At 42.9% G+C, this 27405-nt stretch overlaps 1 protein-coding gene across 2 annotated transcripts in view; it reads right to left on the bottom strand.

The window, feature by feature from the left end:
* ASPH (aspartate beta-hydroxylase) overlaps nt 1-27405 on the bottom strand; it is a 222058-nt gene that overhangs the window by 44245 nt on the left and 150408 nt on the right. For both annotated transcript variants that reach the window (XM_044295090.1, XM_044295091.1), the window contains exons 17-18: nt 19155-19241; nt 11100-11250 (exon numbers count right to left, since the gene is read on the bottom strand). In XM_044295090.1, the coding sequence (XP_044151025.1) occupies nt 11100-11250; nt 19155-19241 (238 nt within the window). The remainder of the gene's footprint in view (nt 1-11099; nt 11251-19154; nt 19242-27405) is intronic.

Raw genomic sequence — 27405 nt, 5'->3', positions numbered from 1 at the left:
TCATGTCACCGCCGCGGAAGCCCTGTCTAAACGCCTTGTCTCCAGTACCTGTCACTTGGTAATTACAGAGTGAAGAACTTCGCAGCATTATCCCCAACAAATTTCAATTCTCAATCAGTAAAGATCTGAATGTTTTCATGGGCATTTAGCTGTGTCTCTATCTGCCAATGTAGGTACATGCATCTAAAATCATGTGCACACAACTTCAGCTGTTTCTGATCTGAATATAAAGGTGATAATTATCCATAAACACGGAACTAATATCTGTACAAGGCCGAATGCACGCGGCGAGAGCGGTCCGTGGTATGCCAGGCTGGATTCCTGTTCAGAGCAGGAGCGCACGGTGTCATTGGTTGCTATGACGCCATGCGCTTCATGCCGCCGCTGCTGTACAGTAATACACTCGTATAGATCATACCAGTGTATTACTGTAGTGCAGCGGCGGCATGAAGCGCACGGCTTCATAGCCACCAATGACGCCGTGCGCTCCTGCTCTGAACAGGAATCCTGCCCAGTATACCACAGACCGCTCTCGGCCGCGGAACACGGCCATGTGCATTCGGCCTAATTCACGTCAAAGCAGGATCTACTACTGACATGCATGTAAATAATATGTGAACAGCTATATAACTGTACAGTAGAGAGTAATACTTCAGCTTCATTTGCAAAAACGATATCCAAATGACAAGGATATCAATGGGGTTCTCAGTTTTTGATATTGATCAATATCAAGGTCATCAATATCAGATCGGCAGAGGTCCGACACCCCCGCAGATCAGCTGTATGAGGAGACAGTGTGCACGCGCCATCTCCCTTCTCTCTTCCTACTCACTGCTGCTGTATGTCTATGGCAAAGCAGTGGTGAGCAGAAAGAGACGGGAGATGGCGCATGCACACTGCGCGCACAGTCTCCTCATACAGCTGATCGTTGGGGGTGCCGGGTGTCGGACCCCCGCCAATCTGATATTGATGACCTATCCTCAGGATAGGTCATCAATATAGGAGAGTCCGGAGAACCCCTTTAAAAGGGTATTGCAGCCTGGTCAATACACAGTATTAGGCTACATGCACACGACCGTATGTGTTTTGCGGTCCGCAAATTGCAGATCCGGAAAAAAAAACGGATGACATCCTTATGCCATTGTTTTTTTTTTGCGGATCCAAGAATAGGACATGTTCTATTTTTTTTGCGGGGCTACGGAACAGACATACTGATGCAGACAGCACACTGTGTGCTGTCTGCATTTTTTGCGGACCCATTGAAATGAATGGGTCCGCATCCTATCTGCAAAAAAAACGTAGCTGACACGGAAACAAACAACGTTCATGTGCATGTAGCCTTATCCACATTACGACTACTGTAGGGCATATTTTAGCATAACTTGAAACTCCTCTTTCTTGAGCTAGTATGCATTACAGGGTAAATTTTTCCGTAATTCTACGTTTCATCTTCAGCGGAACTTCATTTCAAACAGAGCAGCTTAAAGGGAACATGTCACCATGGATCACACTTCAATTTGCAGATAGCATATTATAATGCAGGCGGAGCGCAGCAGAAAGCTTTATAGCAAAAGACTGAATATGACATAAAATTTATTAATTTATACATCTGCTCATTCTATGCTGAGAAGTCATGTGGGTGGTGCTTTCTGATTAACAGCTAGCTCTCTATGGTTAGTCATGCAGAGTTAGCTGATGTTACCACCCACATGACTACTCAAAAAAGAATGAGCAGAGGTTTAAAAGACCACTAAACCCTGAAAAACATGAAAAAAGACTCTGAAACAGATGTACTACAGTCAGAGATGTGCCTTCTTTCGTCCTGACTTTCCATCTTCAGCTGGAGACTGGCTCTGTGCGCTAGCATTAGCTCACTGGCAGATAGGAATTTTGGGCAGGGTTGCATTCACTTCAAAAGATAGTCACATACTGTGAAAGAGTATAGAAGATTCAAAACTTCAGCAGCTTTTTGCAAAACCTCCCCTGTATATCTGCAGGGATACTACACAATACCACACCACTGATACTACAAGAAAGGGCTACCCAATGTTCCTGAAAGGCAAATCTGTCTAGCTATGGAAGTGTTATAGGGGTTGCCCGGGTTCAGAGCTGAACCCGGACATACCTCCATTTTCACCCCGGCAGCCCTCCTGACAGGAGCATCGGAGCAGTTCATGCTCCGATGCTCTCCTTTGCCCTGCGCTAAATTACGCAGGGCAAAGGCATTTTTTGGAGATCCGGTGACGTACCGGGGCTCTCCATGGGGCTGCCAGGAGCCCCGGTGACGTCACCGGCACTGATGGGCGGGATTTAGCTCTGCCCTAGCCAGTAAAAAGGCTAGGGCAGCGCTAAAGCCTGCCTATCAGAGCTGGTGAAATCACCGAACACACTGCCGGGCGGAAGTTTCCACTCGGCCATGTGATATTGAAAACAAAAGAGCCCTTGCTCTGCGCGATCTAGTGCAGGGCAAGGGAGCGCATCGGAGAATGAGATGCTCCGATGCTAGCCTCAGGGGGGCTGCCTGGGTGAAAATAAGGGTATGTCCGGGTTCAGCTCTGAACCTGGACAACCCCTTTAAGGAGTGTTGGGGGGTCTTTAACTTAGTGGATTTAGTATTCTGCAGTCTATTACAGCTCCCCTGGTGATAACCCAGCTTTCCCAGGAACCTGAAAGACAAATCTGCCTAGCTATGGCACTATTTAGTAGTGAGGAGTAGGATTTTTCTTGGTAGATGTATTATTTGGCAGTCTATTACAGCACCACAGAGTGATAGACCTGCTTTCCCAGGAACCTGAAAGACAAATCTGCCTAGCTATGGCATTATTTAGGAGTAATGAAGGGGATTTGTGTTGGTAAATTTAGTATTCTGCAGTCTGTATTACTGCTCAACATGGTTGTAAACGATTTTACTTGGTAGATTTATTATTCGGCAGTCTATTACAGCACCACATGGTGATAGACCATCTTTCTCAAAAACCTCAAAGGAAAATCTGCCTAGCTGTGGCACTAGTTAGAAGACAGGAGGGGGCTTTATCATGGTAGATTTAGTATTCTGCAGTCTATTACATTTTCTCATGGTGGTGACCCAGCTTTCCAAGGACCATGAAAAACCAATCTACCTAGCTATGACACTATTTAGGAATGGGGAGCGAGATTCATCTTGGTTGATTTTGTATTTTGCAGTCTATTCCATCTCACATATATGGCGCCAACATATTTATTATCGTTTTACATGCATTATCATCAATAACTTGTTACCTAGCTTTCCTGGGACTCTGAATGACGAATCTATCTAGCTATGCTACAGTATAGAGGGTTTGTCACTGGGAATCTTACTCAGATTTTTCAGGCTGTTTGCTAGCAAATCCAGCTAGGTACTCTACAATACTGGGGATTTACTAATTCATAAACAGGCTGATCGAACATTCTGCAGTCTGGGACAGCTGGGTAACTATTTCTGTGAGGCGGTGATGGGGGCATGTTGATTATATAAAATAAAAACCGTCCTAATGTGCTGTTACTCCCACGGTCCTTGCCCATGGCAGTCTTACAGTACCCTGTAGGTGCGAATGCCATCCAGAGTCTTGCTTCCTGGCATTCCCTGCATGCTACCACCTCCATACTGCTGCCCACTGCTCCAGCCTGTCTTCTTTAGAACATGCACCTGCTCACCTCTGGCCTCTTAAACAGCCAATGTGAACACTTGCTAATCCTTCCCCAGTCAATGGCTAGGGGTCCCTGAGTATTCAAGACATCCTCTTCAGGCAGAGGGTGCCTGAGCTTCAAGTTTCCTTGGTGACCAGGTATATTAAAGTCTAGTGTTTCAGCAAATTCTCTGCAATTTGCCTGCTTTATCGCCTGCCTCTGTATCCAGTGTGTCTCCAGTCCTGACCCACACTGCATGTGTGATCCTGCACTTTCAGTTTCAGTTTTGTTTGTGTTATGAGCTAACCCAGTTTGTCAGTCTTTGTCTGCATTCCTGCAAATACCCAGCCTGCCCTGCCCATGTCTACTATATCATCCTACTAGCCAATCTATCCTGTGTCGGCATTTATCTACAGCTCCAGTGTACTTTCTGGACCCCAAAACCAGAATTCAAATCCAAGTGACTGCTCAGACCATACTTGCAGTTTTGTTGTCTTTCCCTGACCTCCGTGATTCAGCTGTGAACTATACTGGGACTATCCCATGAGGTAGCGGTCTGGTTGCTCCCCTACAGCAAATTCCAGATCCCTGTACAGGGCTTAAAAGGAAAAAAACAGGGGAACGACAGAATAATGCCCTTAGGGTTTAGCCCAAAGTGAAACCAGTTGGATGGCATAGTGGGTCTACCTGGAAAGCTGATTAACTATCTCTGCAGAGATGTAAAAGCCACACTTGGTACATACATTCTGTATACACTATATCCATAAATATAATATCAGGACAACCATGAGTAAATAATATATATGTAGTTTGATCTCCAGCCTACCTTACCGTGCTCCCCGGCTTTAGAAAAGCTGCTGAAAGACAAATCTGCACAACTTGACAGATTAGCTATTAGGCCTCATGCACACAACCATTTTTCGGGTCCGCATCCGAGCTCGGGTGCGGAACCATTCACTTTAATAGGGCCGCAAAAGATGCGGACAGCACTCCGTGTGCTGTCCGCATCAGTTGCTCCGTTCCGAGGCCCGCAAAAAAAACCATAACATGTCCTATTCTTGTCCGTTTTGCGGACAAGAATAGGCATGTCTACAATGGGCCGCCCGTTTCGTAAATTGCGGGAGGCACACGGGTGGATTTTGTTTTTTGCGGATCCACGGTTTGCGGACCAAAAAAAACTTCACGGTCGTGTGCATGTTGCCTTAAGCTGTATGTCTTATAGCTAGTAGTATGACTGGTGCTGTTACCAAATCTATGCTGTACTATTAGTATTAGGAGATTTCTTCCAACAAGCTGTGTACAGTTCTGGGCTCCTGTAAACAAGGCAGACATAGCAGAGCTGGAGAAGGTCCAGAGGAGGGCAACTAAAGTAATAACTGGAATGGGGCAACTACAGTACCTAGAAAGATTATCAAAATTAGGGTTATTCACTTTAGAAAAAAAGACGACTGAGGGGAGATCTAATTACTATGTATAAATATATCAGGGGTCAGTACAGAGATCTATCCCATCATCTATTTATCCCCAGGACTGTGACTGTGACGAGGGGACATCCTCTGCGTCTGGAGGAAAGAAGGTTTGTGCACAAACATAGAAGAGGATTCTTTACGGTAAGGCCTCCTGCACACGAACGTTTTTTTACACGGTCCGCAAAAATGGGGTCCGTAGGTCCGTGATCCGTGCCCGTTTTTTCTTCCGTGGGTCTTCCGTGATTTTTGGAGGATCCACGGACATGAAAAAAGAAAAAAAAATCTAAGTCAAGTTTGCCATTGAAATGATAGGAAAAAACGGACACGGATCACGGACACGGACACGGATGACAAGCTTGTGTGCATCCGTGATTTTCACGGACCCATTGACTTGAATGGGCCCGTGAACCGTTGGCCGTGAAAAAAATAGGACAGGTCCTATTTTTTTCACGGCCAGGAAACACGGCTTACAGATGCGGCTGCCAAACGGTGCAGTTTCCGATTTTTCCACGGACCCATTGAAAGTCAATGGGTCCGCAAAAAAAACGGAAAACGGCACAACGGCCACGGGTGCACACAACGGTCGTGTGCAGGAGGCCTAAGAGCAGTGAGACTATGGAGCTCTCTGCCTGAGGAGGTGGTGATGGTGAGTACAATAAAGGAATTCAAGAGGGGCCTGGATGTATTTCTGGAGTGTAATAATATTACAGGCTATAGCTACTAGAGAGGGGTCGTTGATCCAGGGAGTTATTCTGATTGCCTGAATGGAGTTGGGAAGGAATTTTTTTCCCCTAAAGTGGGGAAAATTGGCTTCTACCTCACAGTTTTTTTTTGCCTTCCTCTGGATCAACTTGCAGGATAACAGGCCGAACTGGATGGACAAATGTATTTTTTCGGCCTTATGTACAATTTTACTAAGGCTACTTTCACACTAGCGTTCGGGGCTCCACTTGTGAGTTCCGTTTGAAGGCTCTCACAAGCGGCCCCGAACGCATCCGTACTGCCCTAATGCATTCGGAGTGGATGCGGATCTGCTCAGAATGCATCAGTCTGGCACCGTCTGTCCTCTGCTCTGCTCAGCAGGCGGACACCTGAACGCTGCTTGCAGCGTTCGGGTGTCCGCCTGGCCGTGCGGAGGCATGCGGATCCGTCCAGACTTATAAGGTAAGTCAATGGGGACGGATCCGTTTGAATATGACACACTATGGCTCAATTTTCAAACGGATCCGTCCCCCATTGACTTTCAATGTAAAGTCTGGACGGATCCGTCTGAGGCTACTTTCACACTTAGAATTCTTTTTACAATATAATGCAGACGGATCCGCTCTGAACGCAAGTGTGAAAGTAGCCTTAGCTGGCCACAGTCACTCTGTAGACAAATATTATCCAGACTAAACCCAGTCTCATCCTCCTTAACTTCATGACTCACGTGCACTAGCATTAAAGGGGGGAAAAGCAGGGGGGAGGGGTAATGGCTGCAGTCTGATAGAACAAAGCAATGCTTTTTTAGAGCATTTTTTCATGGTCTTCAATTGTGAAATCTGACGACCACAAGATCAAATAACAAAGACACATAAGAAGATTATGTTAAGTTTTGCTAGTTCTTTTTTCCTTTGCACTCTGAGTTTAGTGGCCCCTTAAATAGAATCTGTCACCACATACCTGAATAGTAGTGAAGTGTTAGATGTGTTATGGTTTCCTGATTACAACATTTTTGACCCCATCCAGATCGGTGCCTGCATTTCAAAACAATCTTACATTTAGGCTAGGTCAGGGCGCAACAGTTGTCGCGCGACATTTTGTTGCACTAATGTCTCGCGACCATTTTTATAATGGCAGTCTATGGTGTCGCACTGCAACATGCGACATGCTGCGACTGCGACGCGACAGTCGCCGAAAAATCCATCTTGAATGGATTTTCTGCGACTGTCGCGTCGCAGTCGCAGCATGTCGCATGTTGCAGTGCGACACCATAGACTGCCATTATAAAAATTGTCGCGCGACATTGGTGCAACAAAATGTCGCGCGACAAATGTCGTTGTGTAGTCCTAGCCTTAGTTTTAGGCAAATGAGCTGTCCGATGGAACGAGGACATCACCGTATAACTTCCTGCCCGCTCCTCCAGCTTTGATTGTGAGGGCCAGGCCGTGAAGATGTAACCTCACCTGGCCCTGTGTTCCAACACATGCACCGTTGTTTTGGCAGTCAGTGCAAGCGCAGTATGGTTCTGATACTTGCCCGAGCTGCACACTACAGATGATTTCAGCCCTGGCAATCATCAAGGTGTGTGCACCGACTGCTGAAGCAATGGCGCATACACAAGACGTAAGTCAGAGACAAGGAAAAGAAAAAAAGAGGGTTAGTCACTGGGCCTTTCAGAATGATGGTCCAGGGATAACTTCGCAGGGCGCCAAAGGTAGGTCAAAGAGTACGTATAGTTCGTTTTGTACCAGAATTTTTGGAGAACAAGTATATGTATATATTAAAAATTAGTGGAACAAAGGAGGGCAGGCTGCCTATGGTCTCGACCCACCCTGATGCCCTCAAGGTGGGTGATTAGGAAGAACAGTGGGGTTGCGTAAAAAACGCTAGAAAGGACCACAAAGAGGCGCCAAGATCCCTAGTATCTAGGGTTGTGATGGTATATACCCAAAGGGTGTTAGATACACATAAGTGGGGTGACAGTACTTTCACACTCACCAATTTATTTGTTAAAATTCTCACGGTCAACTCGTATATGGTGTGCAAATGGCAAATGTAGTATTAGGTAAATACAAATATAAAACCTTTGACAAATATAAAATCTAGAAATAAAATCAAGATATAAAATCAAAATTTTTCAAAATTTTAGTGACTCACTTCACCCAGGAGGGTAATGTGGGATAAAGCACAAGACACCCACATCACACCTCATGCGCCTGGATCGCCAGTAGAGTCTCACGGATGAACAATGATCACTCAGGAGTTCTTGTTCATTCTTTATATTCTTTTAATCCAAAGCCAGGGTGGGGGAGTGAGCAGCTCAACGCGTTTCGGGGCCTCTTAATGGGTCCCCTTCATCAGGAGCATATAAAGTGGTAATACAATACAATGGCGTTTAAATAACAAATAAAACACAGAAAAACCGCCAAAAACGGCTTCCCATTACGTCACTTCCGGTACTGTATGCGCTCCAAGGTGGAACGCACCGGAAGTGATGTCATATTCGTCCTCCAGAATGTCGGCTATAATACCGATAAATCCTGGAGAGACATCACAGTATTTGGGCATGATAAGGTCCTGTAGGGCCGATGGGGGGCACATACTGGCTGTTCCAGGCTTGTTTTGGGAGGGATCGTGTCCTTTTCTCTATTATGCTCACGGTGGAACGCATCCTGTACTTCCGGTGCGTTCCACCGTGGAGCGCACCCGAAACCGGAAGTGCCTCTCAAGACAGGAGTAACTGTTTTAACAACCAAAGGAAGCAGAGAAAAAAAGAGGAAAAAAAGGGGGGGGGGGGGGAGGTGCCTAGATGTTAGGTTTACACAGATGTGAGATGTGGATGTTATGGAAATAAATATGTAAATGAGTTTATTACAAAGGTGAAGGGGAAAAAAGGTCACATGACCAGCTACCTAATCACATGATCGGGGGTTACATTTCTGTTGATGACAGAATCGGATATATATGTTTCTGTACACTATTTTGTTGGAGTAATGGGAAAGTGTTTTTATGATGTTAACAAGGTGATAAAAAAGAGTAATGTTGGTAATACTAATATTCGACAGCAGTGATCAGAGTACCATATAATATGTGTTGATGATAATTAATAACAGGGAAAAATACCACTTTATATGCTCCTGATGAAGGGGACCCATTAAGAGGCCCCGAAACGCGTTGAGCTGCTCACTCCCCCACCCTGGCTTTGGATTAAAAGAATATAAAGAATGAACAAGAACTCCTGAGTGATCATTGTTCATCCGTGAGACTCTACTGGCGATCCAGGCGCATGAGGTGTGATGTGGGTGTCTTGTGCTTTATCCCACATTACCCTCCTGGGTGAAGTGAGTCACTAAATTTGAAAATTTTTGATTTTATATCTTGATTTTATATCTAGATTTTATATTTGTCAAAGGTTTTATATTTGTATTTACCTAATACTACATTTGCCATTTGCACACCATATACGAGTTGACAGTGAGAATTTTAACAAATAAATTGGTGAGTGTGAAAGTACTGTCACCCCACTTATGTGTATCTAACACCCTTTGGGTATATACCATCAAAACCCTAGATACTAGGGATCTTGGCGCCTCTTTGTGGTCCTTTCTAGCGTTTTTTACGCAACCCCACTGTTCTGCATACACAAGACCACAGGGCCAGACAAGATTACATTTCCACTGTGACTGAATGTCCTTGTCACTCAAAGTGGTTGGGGTGGAGCAGCGTTAAAAAGTGGAGCTATTGGTGCAACGGTGCACCAAACAGCTTGTTTGAATATCACAAAATCTAAGATTTCTCTGGAATGCACATTGATCTGGATGGGGACAAAAATGTTGTAATCAGGAGACCATAACACATCTAACGCTTCACTACTATTCAGGTTTGTGGTGACAGATTCTCTTTAAGGGGCCACTAAACTCAGAGTGCAAAGAAAAAAAAAGAACTAGCAAAACGTAACATAATCTTCTTATGTGTCTTTGTTATTTGATCTTGTGGTCGTCAGATTTCACAACTAGTTTACTATTAGGATATGTGGTGACAGATTCCCTTTAAAGGGAGTCTGTCACCAAAATATGATGTTATACACCACCTACGTGGCTCTCTAGCAGACCTATCCATGATTCAAATGATACCTTTGTAATTTTCTTCTGACTTTCACCAGTAGGAAAAACGCAGTTTAATCCATATACAAATGAGGGCTCGTTCAGTGTGTAGGAGCCCAGGCTGCTCTGCCTTCTTTTTACATTACTCCTCCCCAGCCTCTTCCTTGGCCCGCCATGCAAGTCCCTTGCGTCATCCACAGGACCAGCCGATATCCCACGTGTGCTCCAGTCCTCCTGATTGCTTCTGGTCCGCCCCCTAATCACTGGTTTCACGCTGTTTCCTGGCGCATGCACTGCGCATGCGCGGGATATCGGCTGTCCCTGTGGATGACGCAAGGGACTTGCAGGGCGGGCCGAGGAAGAGGCTGTGGAGGAGTAATGTAAAAAGAAGGCAGAGCAGCCTGGGCACCTACACAGCGAATGCCGCCCCTGGGCACTTGCAAGCCCTCATTTGCATATGGATTAAACTGTGTTTTTCCTGCTGGTGAAAGTCAGAAGAAAATTACAAAGGTACCATTTGAATCATGGATAGGTCTGCTAGAGAGCCATGTAAGTGGTGTATAACGTCATATTTTGGTGACAGACTCTCTTTAAAATAATATATTATATGTTATATTGAATCTTTTCCTATGAAGCTATACATCAATCTGCTCAGCTTCTCCTGAACTATAACATGCTGCCTGAATACTGCAATGCATTTACATGGTGACAGGCTCTTTTTAATGGTAATCAGTGATTGATGAAACTATGCCATCCCTTTATGGATGTGTATAAGAAGGCATTATGTTCCCAGTAGAACTATGGCCTCACATTCATTGGTCTTATAGATACACGTTAACGATGTGTAGCAGAACGATACATAATCCCGTTATCTGTTCTTCAACGTCAATAGGATTTGGTTTGAAAATAAAGTAAAAGTCTTTCGGTCTTCTTGATAAATCCTAGCAATTGCTCTGCTTGCCAATCAGTTGACACAACTGAAAATCCACATGCCAGGTAGGTCACACATTATGCAGCAGAAGAACCAACATCACGAGCATGTGTGCCCTCAGCATTACATCACATAACTGAGGACCCCCAGATCTGGACCATGGATTGTCAGGTAAATGTCACTAGTATTGACACTTTATATAAAGATCATATCTGTACACCATTACTGCTTCACGTTGGGAAGACTTACCCAAAAATTGTTGGCGATTGGCTTTTCTTCTTAGTGCAACTTTCACTAGATCAGCAGGAACATTGGGCAACCCAGCCACTTCTTCATATGAGCTAATAGCACGCAACAGAATATCATTGCTCCTCACCTTCTCGGCCACGTCATCTTCAGACTGCAAGAAGATTTATAGGTGGGTGAAGTTTGTTCAACCTGACATGTCTAAGTTAAGATCTGTTCATATCTGTGCTAGAGTTTGTGTGCATAATGGAAGCCATAACGTGCCCAATCTGACATGTGACATACCTAAGTAGTGTTTGGCAGGCCCCACTGACCCATAATGGGGTCTATTGGGGTTCGGTCAAAGTTTTTATTTGTGTCTTGACGGCAAGAATAGCATTAAATCCTCTGCAATATTTACAACCAAAAGTGGTGGAAATCTCAATGAAACTCATAGAAAGTACTACATTGGATGTGAACAAAGCATTATCTAGAAATAGACTTTTGTTGCTTGACTTTCTTACAAAAACAGTCATTTAAAAAAATATATTGTAATTCATCATCTGTCAGTTCTCTAGGCTTCTTATTTCCACTCCATTTAACTTTCTCCCTCCCCATGTTTTCCCTTCACAGCTATGGAATGGCTAATGTGAATCAATACGGAGATGATTCCTGTTATTTAAGCAGTGGTGTATTGAGAGCAGCTAAGTGTATTGTATTTTCTGCACTATTCCTCTGCTCACATGTAAGAGACTTTGACTTCTAGAACCTGTCATGTTAAACACTTCGATCTACAGGAAATATGTTATAGAGCAGGAGGAGCTGAGCAGATTGAGATATAGCTTTGTGGGGAAAGATTCACTATAATTTGTAATTTATTGATTTCAATTCCTGCTCATTCTGGGTTTAGCATGAGTAAGTATAGATACAGCAAGTCACTAAGTAGGGTTGTCATCCTAAACCCAGAATCTTTCCCCACAAAATGATATATCAATCTGCTCAGTTCCTCCTGCTCTATAACATGCAAACAAAGATTATTCATTGTATCAGGCAAAATTATAACATTTTATAATAAACTTTCTTTCCAACAAGCTTTGTAAAAAAAAAAAAAAAAAGGTGAATATAATAAACTTTGTATTACATCTTATCTAAGAAAAAAATCTCTCTTTCTCCTCCAATTCATAACTAACATTCTCTGCTGAACCCTCTTGAGATACAAAATGGACTCCCAGTTCACTGAAGGATCATATTCCATGCTGTCCATAGAAGTCGATGGACAATGCAAGGGAAGAGGGGGAAGAAGTGCAGAGAGACAAACACAGAAATACTGCCCATAAAAGTCTAAGGAGAGGGGGTGGTGACAAGGAGTGAGCTGCTAGAGGGAAAAGAGGCATTTTTATAACCTATATTGCAAGTTACGTGTACTATTGATTTATGTAAAGTTTATTTAAAGTACAGTGATCATTTGATGGCATTCAAGATCTTTGCTTGTAGTCATTCAATAGGAAGCTTCATTCTTTATTTCCAGGGTGAATGACTGTCCTGGTCATATGATGGCCACACAGGTGCATGGCTCATTATGATTACAGTCGTATCTTGTAACCAGCTATACTCATGTCTATCCATTATGTCACTAGGATAGATTTGCATCCCCTGAAAGTATGCAAGGAATTTCCTATTGAATAACAACAAGCACATATCTTGAAAACCACAAATAATATAGGATTTTTAATATTTTGTGAGATGGCTCATATATACAAAATGGAGAATAAGAATGCAAGACATCTTGTTTAAGTATAAATGAGGAAATTATCCATCATGGTCTCAATACATTGTTCCATAAATTCTATATACGCTTATTTGGAAACTACTTGGATAAAATATAAGCATGGTCATGCAACAAAAAACTGAAAAAGATCCAAATACCTCTCACTAAAGAAGACTACGCGAGAACGTAGACGTCCTTCCAATCTCGCAAGAAGCCTATAACGGGAGCATAGAGCGGGCACAGACGAGACGCCGAACTTACATGTTGGCTACCCGCCCGCTCCTTGAATATAGGGAGAGGTAAGCGCCCACATTTAGGCCACTACAGAGAAGTACCCTGCACATCTCAATCGTGAGTACAGTCTAATAACTGTATGTCGAAACTATTATAATGGTCCTGCGAATGGTGAGGTCCTGTGAATGACATGGTTGTGAAACAGGGGAGAGTATACCACCTTGCCACTATATGTATTTGAATGGTCTCGTGAAAGACATAGTTGTGAATTATTGAACATCTCAAGAGGATCCATCTATTCGCCAGGTTATTCATCTATTTTGCGTATAATATGAACAGTTGGAATACAGTTTATCTTATGGAACAATGTACTGGGACCATCATGGATCATTTCCTCATCTATGCTTAAACCAGATGTCTTGCGTTCTTATTCTCCATTTTGTATATATGCCAGTAGAATTATAACGATTAGTTGGGTGAAACAACTTTTGCAGCGGTGTCATATGGCCAAGACAATACAGATACTTGACCTTTGACATCTGACAATGCAATTCTGCATTATATACCATACCTCTTGTATATTTTATGTTTATGATTTTATCTTAGTTTTTGTGTATATACACATTTTATATTTCATGTTTTATATTTTTAAAATGTTTGAATTACATTAAATAGAACCTAATTAACAGATACTTCTCCCGTGGTCCCATCTGTGTGAGTGCCTGTCCATTTCAAATTATAGTATATTCACAAATAATATAGAAAATACACTATATGGACAAAAGTAATATAGGAGTAAATCAATATGTTAGAAGCAAACTTGAAAAAAAAAAAAAAAAAAGACTGAGTAGAATTGGAATTTCTTCAGATACGTTTGAGTAGAATTTTTCGAGAGAAATATTTTTCAGGAATTTAAGAACGTTCAATTCAGGTAGAACCGATTTGTACCCAAATGTAATTTCTTGGGCAATTGGGACTGAAACTAATTTTAATTCGCTCATCTTCAAATGGGACACCTGCACATTACACCTACAGGAGGTTTTTTTGACATCCCATTCTAAATCCATAGGCATTAATATGGAGTTAGCCCACTCTTTGCAGCTAATACAGCTCCCACTCTTCTGGCAAGACTTTCTACAAGATAATGGAGTGTGTTTGTTGGAATTTTTGCCCATTCATCCAAAGGTCAGACGCTAATGTTGTGCGAGAGAGCCTGGCTCACAATCTCTGTTCAAGGTGATTCTAAAGGTGTTTGGTGGGAATGAGATCAGGGCTCTGGCAGACTGCATAGATTGGTGCTGGATTTTATACACCTGTGGCAATGAGACTGAATGAAGCACCTGACTCTAATGACTAAGATGTGTGTTCCAATCCTTTTGTCCATACACTGTATACTGAAAATTTGAATAATTTATTGTATAACTTTCATTGTACAAACAATAACCTCTATTTTGTGAAACCACAATATCAATTCAATTCACTGCCATTGCCAGATTAAAAAAGGCAAGCAGAGGTCGGCAGAAAATGCTGCCATCAAAATGTCCAACAGCAGTTGAATCCGGTTTACATGCAGTGTTAGAACAGGCATCTTCTATAGTAAAACAGCAATAGATTCTGTCATTGTGACTATTTTAGATCTGGGGTGTCCTCTCGATATTTGCAGTAGAAGGACCGGTCTGAGAAACTTCTGAGATTCTCTCAGCAACAAAAAAATATCATTGGATGTCAAAGGCTCTAGATTTTGCGAGGCTAACGGCATTAAAGAAACATTTTCATGATATACCGGCACATTTCTGTATTACAATACTATACAGTAGGCAAGTCAATAGCCCAGATGCAAACGCAAGTCTACATTGTGGAATATTATCACCTACCCATATCACACAATGCAGTAGGACCGCCAAAAGAAGAGAATGAAACATTAGACATACTGAAAAAATACATACAATACATGCTGTTAGTATAATCTAAAAGGATGTGACTACCTGTATAGCATCTGAGTTTGTCAGGTGGCACACTACAGCACGATGTAAGTGGTTTACATACAACTGCATGTAAAAGGGAGTCTGTCATCAAAGTTTCACCTTTTTAACCCTTCCCATAGCTTTCTAGCAGCCTTACGGTTAATAAAAACGTTAGCTTTATGAGCAATCCAGGACTTATAAAACCGGCAAAAAACAACTTAGTAGCGTATTCAAATGAGGGCTCGCAAGTGCCCAGGGGCGGCGTTACCCTCGTAGGTGCCCAGCTAGCTCAGCCTTATTGTCGCTTCCCCCCCGCCCATTCTTTCCCTCTGACCGCCCATCTACTTACTTCTTGTTTCGCCGAGATCCCGCGCCTGCGCACTCAGTTCATCGTTTTTATTAACTGTAAGGCTGCTAGAAAGCTATAGGAAGGGTTAAAAAGGTGAAACTTTGATGACAGACTCCCTTTAAATGCTGCATAGTCTTAAAAGGAATGTGTCACCTAAAATTATATCTGCCAATTAAAATCAGATTTAGTGATATGTTCTTTATTCTAATCTTTTATTTTCTGATTTTAGATTTTTTTATTCAGATTTTTATGCAAGATTATGCATGCTGCCATTTTGCCTGAGCTGTTGTTAACAGCATTTAGAGGAACAAAAAAAAGAAAAGAAAACGGATAGTCAGGGGTGCACCTAGCCTTTCTGCTGCCTGAGGCGAAAACTTAAAAAGGCTGCCCCCCACCATGGCAATTTCTTAACATAACCCCTTTGCCACAATAAAAGCGGTCATTGCCCATGGCGCTTCTGCTGCCCCTCTCTTGCCCCTACCCGGTGCTGCCTGAGGGGATCGCCTCATCTGGCCTCATTGGTGGTGCACCCCTGTAGCTATTACATTCTCATCGCTATACATTGATCTATTGCTTCTCAGCATAATTAATAGTATACAATGCCATAATTAACCCCTTCAGCACCTCCACCATATATGGCAGAAATGCGGGGTTCAAAAATAGAGTCTTCTTACGAGCGCAGTGGGCGCTATAGCTGCCAGGTTTTAGCTGTTTTAAACAGAAGAGGTCCGGAGCGCATGTCTGCGATCTGTGATAATGCCGATCGCAGACATTTAAACCCTCAGATGCTGTTTCAATTGTGACCATGGCATCTGAGGCAGCGCTTCCAATGCCCAAATGGCTTTCTCGTGCTGAGGAGTATAAAATGGAAACACAAAAATGGAAAATTGTCTGGTTCTGAAAGGGCTAATAAACTGTACACTAGGCATTTGTATACATTCTGATGAAAACTAATAAGCCCACTCACCACCTCAAGATTACTAATTTCGAATGGGTACCTACTCTATGATGTTGTATAGTATTAATTATGCTTAGAAGTGATGTGAACTGTGCTGAGAAGGAATTCTCTTTTCTTTGGAATGTTAGTATTTCGAGATATGCTACAGCAGCCACCATGGCCCATAGACACAAAAGACTGGCGGGGGCTCATTGACTTGGGAGAGTTTTCTAGGCATGTTCTGTGACCTCTGCTAAGGTCACTGTACAAGGATGGGGAGTAAATAAGCTATGACCATCCCCTTTTGTTAATGGTCAGTTCTGTGTTATCTATACATAGGTGTAATCTGTCAACACAGCCCTTTATGATAATGAGATGACTGCTGAAAAGTGATCTGTACAGAACAAGAAGTCTCAACCTATTATTAGCCCTTTGAACTTGCGCTTTTTGTGCGCTGTGAAACTTTATGACCAGTGCACTTAAAAAATATTGACACTTGATTTAAACCAAATATAATTTTCTGATTATACTTTTCCTTTGTGGACCAGTCATTAAATAGACTGTCATGACGGCGGTCCATACCCACATGTCTCCCCTTAAACCACTCAAGTGTTGTTTTAGCAGTGTGCTTGGGGTTATTGTCCTGCTGGAAGGTGAACCTCCGTCCTCAAATCACGCACAGAGTGGTACAGGTTTTGATCAAGAATATCCCTGTATTTAGCACCATCCATCTTTCCATCAACTTTGACCAGTTTCCCAGTCCCCGGCTGCTGAAAAACATCCCCACAGCATGATGCTGCCACCACCATGTTTTACTGTGGATGGTGTTTTTTGGGTGATGTGATGTGTTGGGTTTTTGATGGCTGAAAAGTTTAATTTTAGTCTCATCAGACCAGAGCACCTTTCACCATACATTTTGGGAGTCTCCCACGTGCCTTTTTTACGCAAACTCACAACATGCCTTTTTGTTTTTTACTGAAAATAATGGCTTTCTTCTGGCAACTCTATGGAGCGTACGGCTTATTGTCGTCCTATGTACAGATACTCCAGTCTCTGCTGTGGAACTCTGCAGCTCCTCCACGGTTACCTTAGGTCTCTGTGCTGCCTGATTAAGGCCGTCTCTTGGCAGCTTTGCTGTTGTGCCATGTTCTTTCCATTTGGTTATGATAGATTTGATGGTGCTCCTGGGGATCATCAAAGATTTGGATATTTTTTTTTTTATAACTTAACCCTGACTTTTACTTCTCAACAACATTGTCCCTTACTTGTTTGGAGAGTTCCTTGGTCTTCATGGCAGTGTTTGGTTAGTGATGCCTCTTGCTTAGGTGTTGTGGCCTCTGGGGCCTTTCAAAAAAGGTGTTTATATGTAATGACAGATCATGTGACACTTAGATTGCACACAGGTGGGCATCATTTCACTAATTATGTGACTTCTGAAGGTAATAGGTTGAACCAGAGCATTATATGGGCTTCCTAACAAAGGGGGTGAATACATACACACATGCCAATTTTCTGTTTTCTATTTCTAAACAATAGTTTTATTTATATATTTTTCTCATTTCACTTCACCAACTTAGACTATTGTGTTCTGATCCATCACATAACATTCCGATTGACAAAACATTGAACTTAAGTAACTGTAATGTAATGTAACAAAACACGAAAAAAAGTCAGGGGGGGTGAATACTTTTGCAAGGCACTGTAAATGCCACAAGGGATCCACATATGCTTTGTTTCATAGACATACTTAGACATTTGGTTGACAGTGACACAAAAAGGTCACAGCCGTAACAATTTCACAAAGTCAATACAATCAGTCATATAGTATTCCCTTTATAAAACCAATGTATAAATTTAGTTTTAGATGGAATGAACAAGAACTTGAGTGCTTTCAATACAACCATGCTCCTAGGACAGAAAAAAGAAGAGAGGCAGAACTCCAATGGATAAGGATAAGGTGAAGTAAAATAAAAAAATAAAATGCTCCTCCCCGGCTGGTTTAAAACAAATGATGGAAAAGGGAAACAAGAGGCATGATTGTATTTAAACCGTGGATACAGTAAGATGGATATTTCTAGTGTAGCTTCCAATGATGACTGTTTTGCAGCTTAAAGTGAATGCTGAACACAATATACTGAACACTTTTATCATATATTTAAAGGAGTTAGAATTCAGTTTTTACTATAGTATATAGGTCTCCAATTCCCTTACAGAGACATAGAATTAATGAATAAAATTCTGTCTGCCTGTGGTAGTCACTAGCGGGAGAATCCATTGTGTAGTGGATTGGGCTGATTCCAGAAGTGATGCACCCAATGAAGTAAATGGGAGCAGTAGTAACCAGCTGCGTCCACTACTCAATGGATGGAGCTGCGTAGTTCCAGCACCGGAGCTACTCCCAAACAACTGACCGGCAAGGGTGTGGGATGTTGGAGCCCCCACCACTCTGATATTGATGCCCTATCCTAGGCAAAGGTCATTGATTGTTAAATCCTGGAAAACTATTTTAAGGGAATTGGGGGCGTTTTATTAGGAAAATGGAAATTAAATCACTATCAAGATATTTGAAACAACAATCAGAGTTAAATTTTGAACCTACTTAGATTAAAGGGGTGTTCAGTGGTAGCCTTTCGATGTGTGGATCATTTAGTCACACCATGGTAGACATTCGCATATTTTCTATAAGACTATAGAAGGGAAACAAGGCCAGAAAAAGATTTTTCTAAGATACTACCAACTTCTTACCTAAAAAGATCCACCTCATTATACAACCTTCTTAGACTGTACAGACAAAGTGTAATGTAATGTTCTTATTGAAATAACATACCTGAGCTTTCCCGTATCTGGCTCTTGGACTCTGGGGATATTTTGTCACCAGAAGTTCAAAAGCTTTTAAAGCGTCTTCCACTTTTCCCTGTGTATCATAAAGAAAGTAATAATTAGTGTCAATATTCAATGTAAATCTCAAAAGTAAACAGGGCATAAAACTGGCAAAACACACAAATATGTCATAACAGCAAAAATGACAGAACGAGTGGGCAAAGGTAAGTAAGCCGTGCTCAGAATAAAGAGCCCTCAAATGACCGCCTCAAAGGTGGACCTTCTGATAAACCTCTCTGCATTAGAAAGCAGCTTGACTGCTTCTGCTAAATGTGGAGATTCATATAAAATTCACCCCGAGTTCTCAGTTTGAGTACAAATCATAATATTCCATATCACCAAAGGTGGATTAGCTGTGTGACCTTGCATCGGTATCATCCAGAATCCCAGGTGCCGCTGAACAAGCCAGCAGTGGAAGAAAAGGATATGATTTAGACATGCTATAAATAGAGCAATGATTCTCAGGAAGAAGTTTATTAAATCCTCAAAACTTGGGAAGAACAGGCCCAGTTCACTTACAGATCACTGAAAACAAACTGCTAAGTCTTAAAGTCTATGGGAACCTTCATGTGGAAAACAAATAACATAAGTTTGATTCTGCAATCTTCATTGCTGCATTCCCTTGATGTTCAGTCTGCAACCTTCCCCTAGTCTCTCCCACTAATACATGCAAATGAAAATTGAGTTATGTGTTCTTTTCTCCCCATCTACATCATGTGTGAACTGCCCTTCTTGGAAGCTTACCCTTCTCTCCACATTTTGATCTGCTATGTAAAAAGTCCTGTTGTTCATTAACACTGAGCGATGGGGTAGGAAGAGCAAGGAGAGATGTAAGAAACAGGAGCAGTTCTCTGAGGGATGGATTTATCTCAGGCTGAGGAGTACCAGTCGGTAGGTGAAAAACCTACACACTCTGCAAATGCAAAATGGTTGGATGCTTTCCCCCTCTCCACATTTTGATCTACCATGTACAAAGTCTTGCTGTTCACTAACACTGGGAGATAGGGGAGACAGAAAATAGAGAGCTGTGAGAAACAGGAGCAGTTCTCTGAGGGATGGATTTATCACAGACGGAGCACTACCAGTAGGTAGGTGAAAAACGTACACACTCTGCAAATGCAAAATGGTTGGATATCTATAATGAACACTATATAGAAAGGCGCTTATATTTTTCAATTTGTAAATAAATTAATAATAAAAAAAATAGTGCAAAGCTTTCGATAACTTTAAAATATTGATTATTCTGTATGTTCCGATTGATTTACATGTTGACAGTAATAACGATGCGACAATGGGAAGTTGTACAGCTGCAGGACTATGGCTGCAAAAGACCTCGTATAATCACAGGACAAAAAATGTGTCTGAAGACTCTTAATGATATTTCTCAACGATCTCTTGGGAAGTGTAAAGTGGATCTCCATCCAAATAACAAAACCTACAAGCACTTATGAATGTTCCTCTTCTTGTGACAATAAAGTGAACTTGGATAAAAACCTAAAAGTAGCCCCATGGATCAGGAAAGGCTTAGTGAGGAGGGCTTGGGCAGTCCCCTGGGCTTTGATCCACTGGGAAATTTCCCTGTAAGGTCTATGGCAAGTCCGCCCCTGATTGTCACTTGTCAGACCAGACACTTATGCTCCAGAGCAGCTCTTCATGGTGTGACTAAGGGCAATTGTTGAACTCAGGACCAACAAAGTTTGCTAGAGATGGCACAATAAAAAGGGAAAACTCTTGGCTTCCCATTGACTGTTTATAGAACTAACACGAAATGTGCACACGGGACTAGGCACTTAGCACAAAATGCATCCATCTCCCCTACCTTGAGAAGGGGCAGCCAGCACTGTCAGCTTTAGATCCCTTCGTCACTTGCTAATACCATATTGTCGCTATTGTGTCTCCAGTTACCCGTTATTTTGGTAGCTGGCCACCTGAGCCCATGCCATGTGCATTCAAAAAGGGGGGAAAACCATGATTTTTGGGATTTTACTTTAACTGCTTGATGTTGATATTCCATAGTGGAGGACATGGTGATGCAAGGGATATACTATTCTTATTCAATGAAAGAATGATGCATACACGGAATATAATTTCTCCAGCTGCTGATATGCAAAGACAGACTCTGACGTATCACTTCTATATGGCAGCGAGCACCATAGAAATGTGAAATGCAGTAACTATGACAAGATAACCGTTCACTGAGCTGCTATGAACCGGCACAGCTGTTGCTTGGAGAATGACATGTTCTGAAGCCAAATTCTGCCTGGCGCAAAGGCCTCCATGAAGGGGAAACGAATGAAGCTTTTTTTTCATTTAGGTCGGCTGGTTATAACTGGGAGATATGGTCAAATAGGATTACACTGTGTGTGATGTAATGTGATCACTTAATCCAAGATCCCAGAGTCATGCCTTTGTTTACCACCAGTATTACAGTCCTACTCCGTAATACATCAGCCTACAGTATATGTTATTAGCATGCAACACTTGACAAACATTTCATGCATGTAACAAACACCCCCCACCCATTTCATAGGTGAAGTAGAGCCAATATTCCGTCTCTGTAAGAAAGTAATGAGATCACAAATGCCTCTGTAATGTCAGTGCTCTTGGTAACGCGATATACGGCAATCTCCTGAATGCTAAGTAAGCCCCACACTGGTGATTAGAGGTGGTTAGCCCTGCAGCGCTATCACACGAGAAGAACTGAAGGGAAGATCGATTTTTTTTTTTTTTGCGCTAAAGGCTGCGACAATAAAATAACAAGTACACGTATAAGCTGCTGATCAAACACTCAGATCATATTTTTACTTCCAAGAAGTGATCACTGGCCGTTGTTGTGTTCCGTTACGCAAAATGGGGTTCCGTTGTTCCATGATCCGTTTCCATTTTTGTTTCAGTGTGTCTTCGTTTATTTTTGGAGGACCACCAGACATAAAGGAATGTAAAAAAAAGTCTAAGACAGGTTTGCCATGCAAATGATAAGAAAAAAACGGAAGCGGACGCGGATGACAATCTTGTGTGCCTCCTCGTTTTTTAGCGGTCCCATTGACTTGAATGGGTCCGCAACCGTTTTCCGCGAAAATAATAGGACAGGTTATATTTTTTTGACGGACTGGAACCACGGATCACGGACGCAGATGGCAAACGGTGCATTAGCCGAGTTTTCAATGGACCCATTGAAAATCAATGGGTCCGCAGAAAATCACGAAAAACGGCACAACGGACACGGAATAAAACAACGGCCGTGTGCATGAGGCCTAAAAGGAACAGCAGCAGAGCTGGAGCAGCTACAGTCCAAAGTATGTTATTTTTTAATTTAGGGTGCTCCTCTTCTTTAGGAAAAAAACTGTATACTGAACAACCCCTTTAAATAATAAAGGGGATGTCCCAGTTAAAGGGAACTTGTCACCGGGATTTTGGGTATAGAGCTGAGGACATGGGATGCTAGAAGGCCGCTAGCCCATCTGCAATATCCAGCCCCTATAGCTCTGGGTGCTTTTATTGTGTAAAAAAAAACGATTTGATACATATGCAAATTAACCTGAGATGAGTCAGAGCTTGAAAATATGACTCTTCTCTGGTCACACAAGTAAGATATGACTCTTATGTTAATTTACATAAAAGGCGGGAAGTACAAAAATGCATAATACTTACTGAATTCCTCTGCAAATTAAATTAAAAGTGTAATTTATATGTTTAGGGTAACACAATGAACATTTATAAACGCTCAGTGAGGGTAGCATAGTAGAGGTGACAGGTTCCCTTTAACCACCTCCGGACCGCCTAACGCAGATGTGCGGTCCGGAGGTGGCGGCCCTGCGCAGAGTCACGCATATATGCGTCATCTCGCGAGGGCCGGGATTTCCTGTGAACGAGCGCACACAGGCGCTCGCGCTCACAGGAACGGAAGGTAAGCGAGTGGATCTCCAGCCTGCCAGCGGCGATCGCTCGCTGGCAGGCTGGAGATCCGAATTTTTTAACCCCTAACAGGTATATTAGACGCTGTTTTCATAACAGCGTCTAATATACCTCCTACCTGGTCCTCTGGTGGTCCCTTTTGTTAGGATCGACCACCAGAGGACTCAGGTAGGTCAGTACAGTCGCACCAAACACCACACTACACCCCCCCCCCCCCGTCACTTATTAACCCCTTATAAACCCCTGATCACCCATGATCACCCCATATAAACTCCCTGATCACCCCCCTGTCATTGATCACCCCCCTGTCAGGCTCCGTTCAGACGTCCGTATGATTTTTACGGATCCACGGATACATGGATCGGATCCGCAAAACGCATACGGACGTCTAAATGGAGCCTTACAGGGGGGTGATCAATGACAGGCGGGTGATCACCCATATACACTCCCTGATCACCCCCTGTCATTGATCACCCCCCTGTCATTGATCACCCCCCTGTAAGGCTCCATTCAGACGTCCGCATGATTTTTACGGATCCATGGATACATGGATCGGATCCGCAAAACACATGCGGACGTCTGAATGGAGCCTTACAGGGGGTGATCAATGACAGGCGGGTGATCACCCATATACACTCCCTGATCACCCCCCTGTCATTGATCACCCCCCTGTAAGGCTCCATTCAGACGTCCGCATGTGTTTTGTGGATCCGATCCATGTATCCATGGATCCGTAAAAAATCATGCGGATGTCTGAATGGAGCCTTACAGGGGGGGTGATCAGTGACAGGGGGGTGATCACCCTGATCACCCCCTGTCATTGATAACCCCCCTGTAAGGCTCCATTCAGACGTCCGCATGTGTTTTGTGGATCCGATCCATGTATCCATGGATCCGTAAAAATCATGCGGATGTCTGAATGGAGCCTTACAGGGGGGGTGATCAGTGACAGGGGGGTGATCACCCTGATCACCCCCTGTCATTGATAACCCCCCTGTAAGGCTCCATTCAGACGTCCGCATGTGTTTTGTGGATCCGATCCATGTATCCATGGATCCGTAAAAAAACATGCGGATGTCTGAATGGAGCCTTACAGGGGGGGTGATCAGTGACAGGGGGGTGATCACCCTGATCACCCCCTGTCATTAATAAACCCCCCTGTAAGGCTCCATTCAGACGTCCGCATGTGTTTTGTGGATCCGATCCATGTATCCATGGATCCGTAAAAAATCATGTGGATGTCTGAATGGAGCCTTACAGGGGGGGTGATCAGTGACAGGGGGGTGATCACCCTGATCACCCCCCTGTAAGGCTCCATTCAGACGTCCGCATGTGTTTTGTGGATCCGATCCATGTATCCATGGATCCGTAAAAAATCATGCGGATGTCTGAATGGAGCCTTACAGGGGGGGTGATCAGTGACAGGGGGGTGATCACCCTGATCACCCCCTGTCATTGATAACCCCCCTGTTAGGCTCCATTCAGACGTCCGCATGTGTTTTGCGGATCCGATCCATGGATCCGTAAAAATTATACGGACGTCTGAATGGAGCCTTACCAGGGGGGTGATCAATGACAGGGGGGTGATCCGGGAGTCTATATGGGTGATTACCCCCCTGTCATTGATCACCCCCCTGTCATTGATCACCCCCCCTGTAAGGCTCCATTCAGACATTTTTTTGGGCACAAGTTAGCGGAAATTTTTTGTTTGTTTTTGTTTTTTCTTACTAAGTCTCATATTCTACTAACTTGTGTCAAAAAATAAAATCTCACATGAACTCACCATACCCCTCACGGAATCCAAATGCGTAAACATTTTTAGACATTTATATTCCAGACTTCTTCTCACGCTTTAGGGCCCCTAAAAAGCCAGGGCAGTATAAATACCCCACATGTGACCCCATTTCGGAAAGACGACACCCCAAGGTATTCGCTGAGGGGCATATTGAGTCCATGAAAGATTGAAATTTTTGTCCTAAGTTAGCGGAAAGTGAGACTTTGTGAGAAAAAAAACAAAAAAATCAATTTCCGCTAACTTATGCAAAAAATAAAAAAATTCTAGGAACTCGCCAGGCCCCTCATTGAATACCTTGGGGTGTCTTCTTTCCAAAGTGGGGTCACATGTGGGGTATTTATACTGCCCTGGCTTTTTAGGGGCCCGAAAGTGTGAGAAGAAGTCTGGGATCCAAATGTCTAAAAATGCCCTCCTAAAAGGAATTTGGGCCCCTTTGCGCATCTAGGCTGCAAAAAAGTGTCACACATCTGGTATCGCCGTACTCAGGAGAAGTTGGGGAATGTGTTTTGGGGTGTCATTTTACATATACCCATGCTGGGTGAGAAAAATATCTTGGTCAAATGCCAACTTTGTATAAAAAAATGGGAAAAGTTGTCTTTTGCCAAGATATTTCTCTCATCCAGCATGGGTATATGTAAAATGACACCCCAAAACACATTCCTCAACTTCTCCTGAGTACGGCGATACCAGATGTGTCACACTTTTTTGCTGCCAAGGTGGGCAAAGGGGCACATATTCCAAAGTGCACCTTTCGGATTTCACAGGCCATTTTTTTACAGATTTTGATTGCAAGGTACTTCTTACACATTTGGGCCCCTAAATTGCCAGGGCAGTATAACTACGCCACAAGTGACCCCATTTTGGAAAGAAGACACCCCAAGGTATTCCGTGAGGGGCACGGCGAGTTCCTATAATTTTTTATTTTTTGTCACAAGTTAGCGGAAAATGATGATTTTTCTTTTTTTTTCTTTTTTCCTTACAAAGTCTCATATTCCACTAACTTGCGACAAAAAATAAAAGATTCTAGAATTTTTTTTTATTTTTTGTCGCAAGTTAGTGGAATATGAGACTTTGGGGTGTCTTCTTTCCAAAATGGGGTCACTTGTGGCGTAGTTATACTGCCCTGGCAATTTAGGGGCCCAAATGTGTGAGAAGAACTATGCAATCAAAATGTGTAAAAAATGACCGGTGAAATCCAAAAGGTGCACTTTGGAATATTTGTAAATCCCAAAGCATATTTTATGCTTCTTATCAAGCAGGGTGGCACCAAGACTTATTATTCTGAAGTAGGGGACCTCCAACATACATAGATGCTCTTGTATTCAAACAGAATGCCAAAATTCCCAGATTCTGCTCCCCCGTCACATCAGATCGTCTGGCTTGGATAGACGTCTTGCCTCTTGACTAAGTGGAATGAGTGTATGTCTTTCCTTCCAATACTCTGATTTCCAGAGTACTACAGAAAATCAAACAGGAGAAAGCATGCGCAATTGTGGGTCCATTCTGGCCATGAAAGACATGGTCCCCTCTCTTGTTAGAACCTTCCAATGGTATCTTATGTGGGCTTTCAGATCATCCAGATCTTATTCAGAGAGAACTCAGTCATTCGTTCCCATCCTCATTCCATCTGTCAGCATTTCATAGAATTTGGTGTACCTGAACTTGTGGTAGATACTTTGTTGGCATCTAGGAAAGCAAGCATTAACAAAGTCTATTGCTAAATGAGGTCCATTTTCCAGAACTTGTAGGACTCTAAAGCCCCCTTCAGACAAGCAAGTTTCATGCTGCAGGCTCGCAGCGTGTGTATTCAGCAGCTCCCGGCCTGAACTCCCAGCACTGCCTGGGTCGCATAGCATTATTGATTTATGATGCTATGTAACCCTTAGAGTTCTGGAATCTATTGTATAACACTGACAGCATTATACCAGTGTTATACAATACATTCCAGAACGGTTTCACACGGGCGTCATGTTTTTGGGACGGATAAGATGCGGGTGCGTCGCGGGAAAATGCGCGATTTTTCCACGCCAGTGCAAAACATTTTAATGCGTTTTGCACGCATGTGAGAAAAATCGGCATGTTTGGTATCCAAACCCGAAAACTTCTTCACAGAATTTTGGGTTTAGTGTTGTGTAGATTGTATTATTTTCCCTTATCACATGGTTATAAGGGAAAATAATAGCATTCTTAATACAGAATGCATAGTACAATAGGGTTGGAGGGGTTAAAAATAAAAATAAAAATTTAACTCACCTTAATTGGGCTGTGCGAACTGGATTAAGGTGAGTTAAATTATTTTTTTTATTTTTTTTAACCCCTCCAACCCTATTGTACATCATGATCAAGAGTCTATTCATCTACTGTTTGTTGGAGGGGTACCCTGGACTCCTGATATTGATGACATAGGTCATCAATATGAGATCTGTAGGGGTCAGACACCGGGCCACAACACAGGTGAACCGTCACCTGCAGCTACCTGCGCTGGAAC

This window comes from Bufo gargarizans, chromosome 5, assembly GCF_014858855.1.
Source record: "Bufo gargarizans isolate SCDJY-AF-19 chromosome 5, ASM1485885v1, whole genome shotgun sequence".
NCBI classification, from domain to species: domain Eukaryota; kingdom Metazoa; phylum Chordata; class Amphibia; order Anura; family Bufonidae; genus Bufo; species Bufo gargarizans.
Note: the sequence above shows the minus strand (reverse complement) of the source record. Positions and strands in the feature narration are given on the sequence as shown.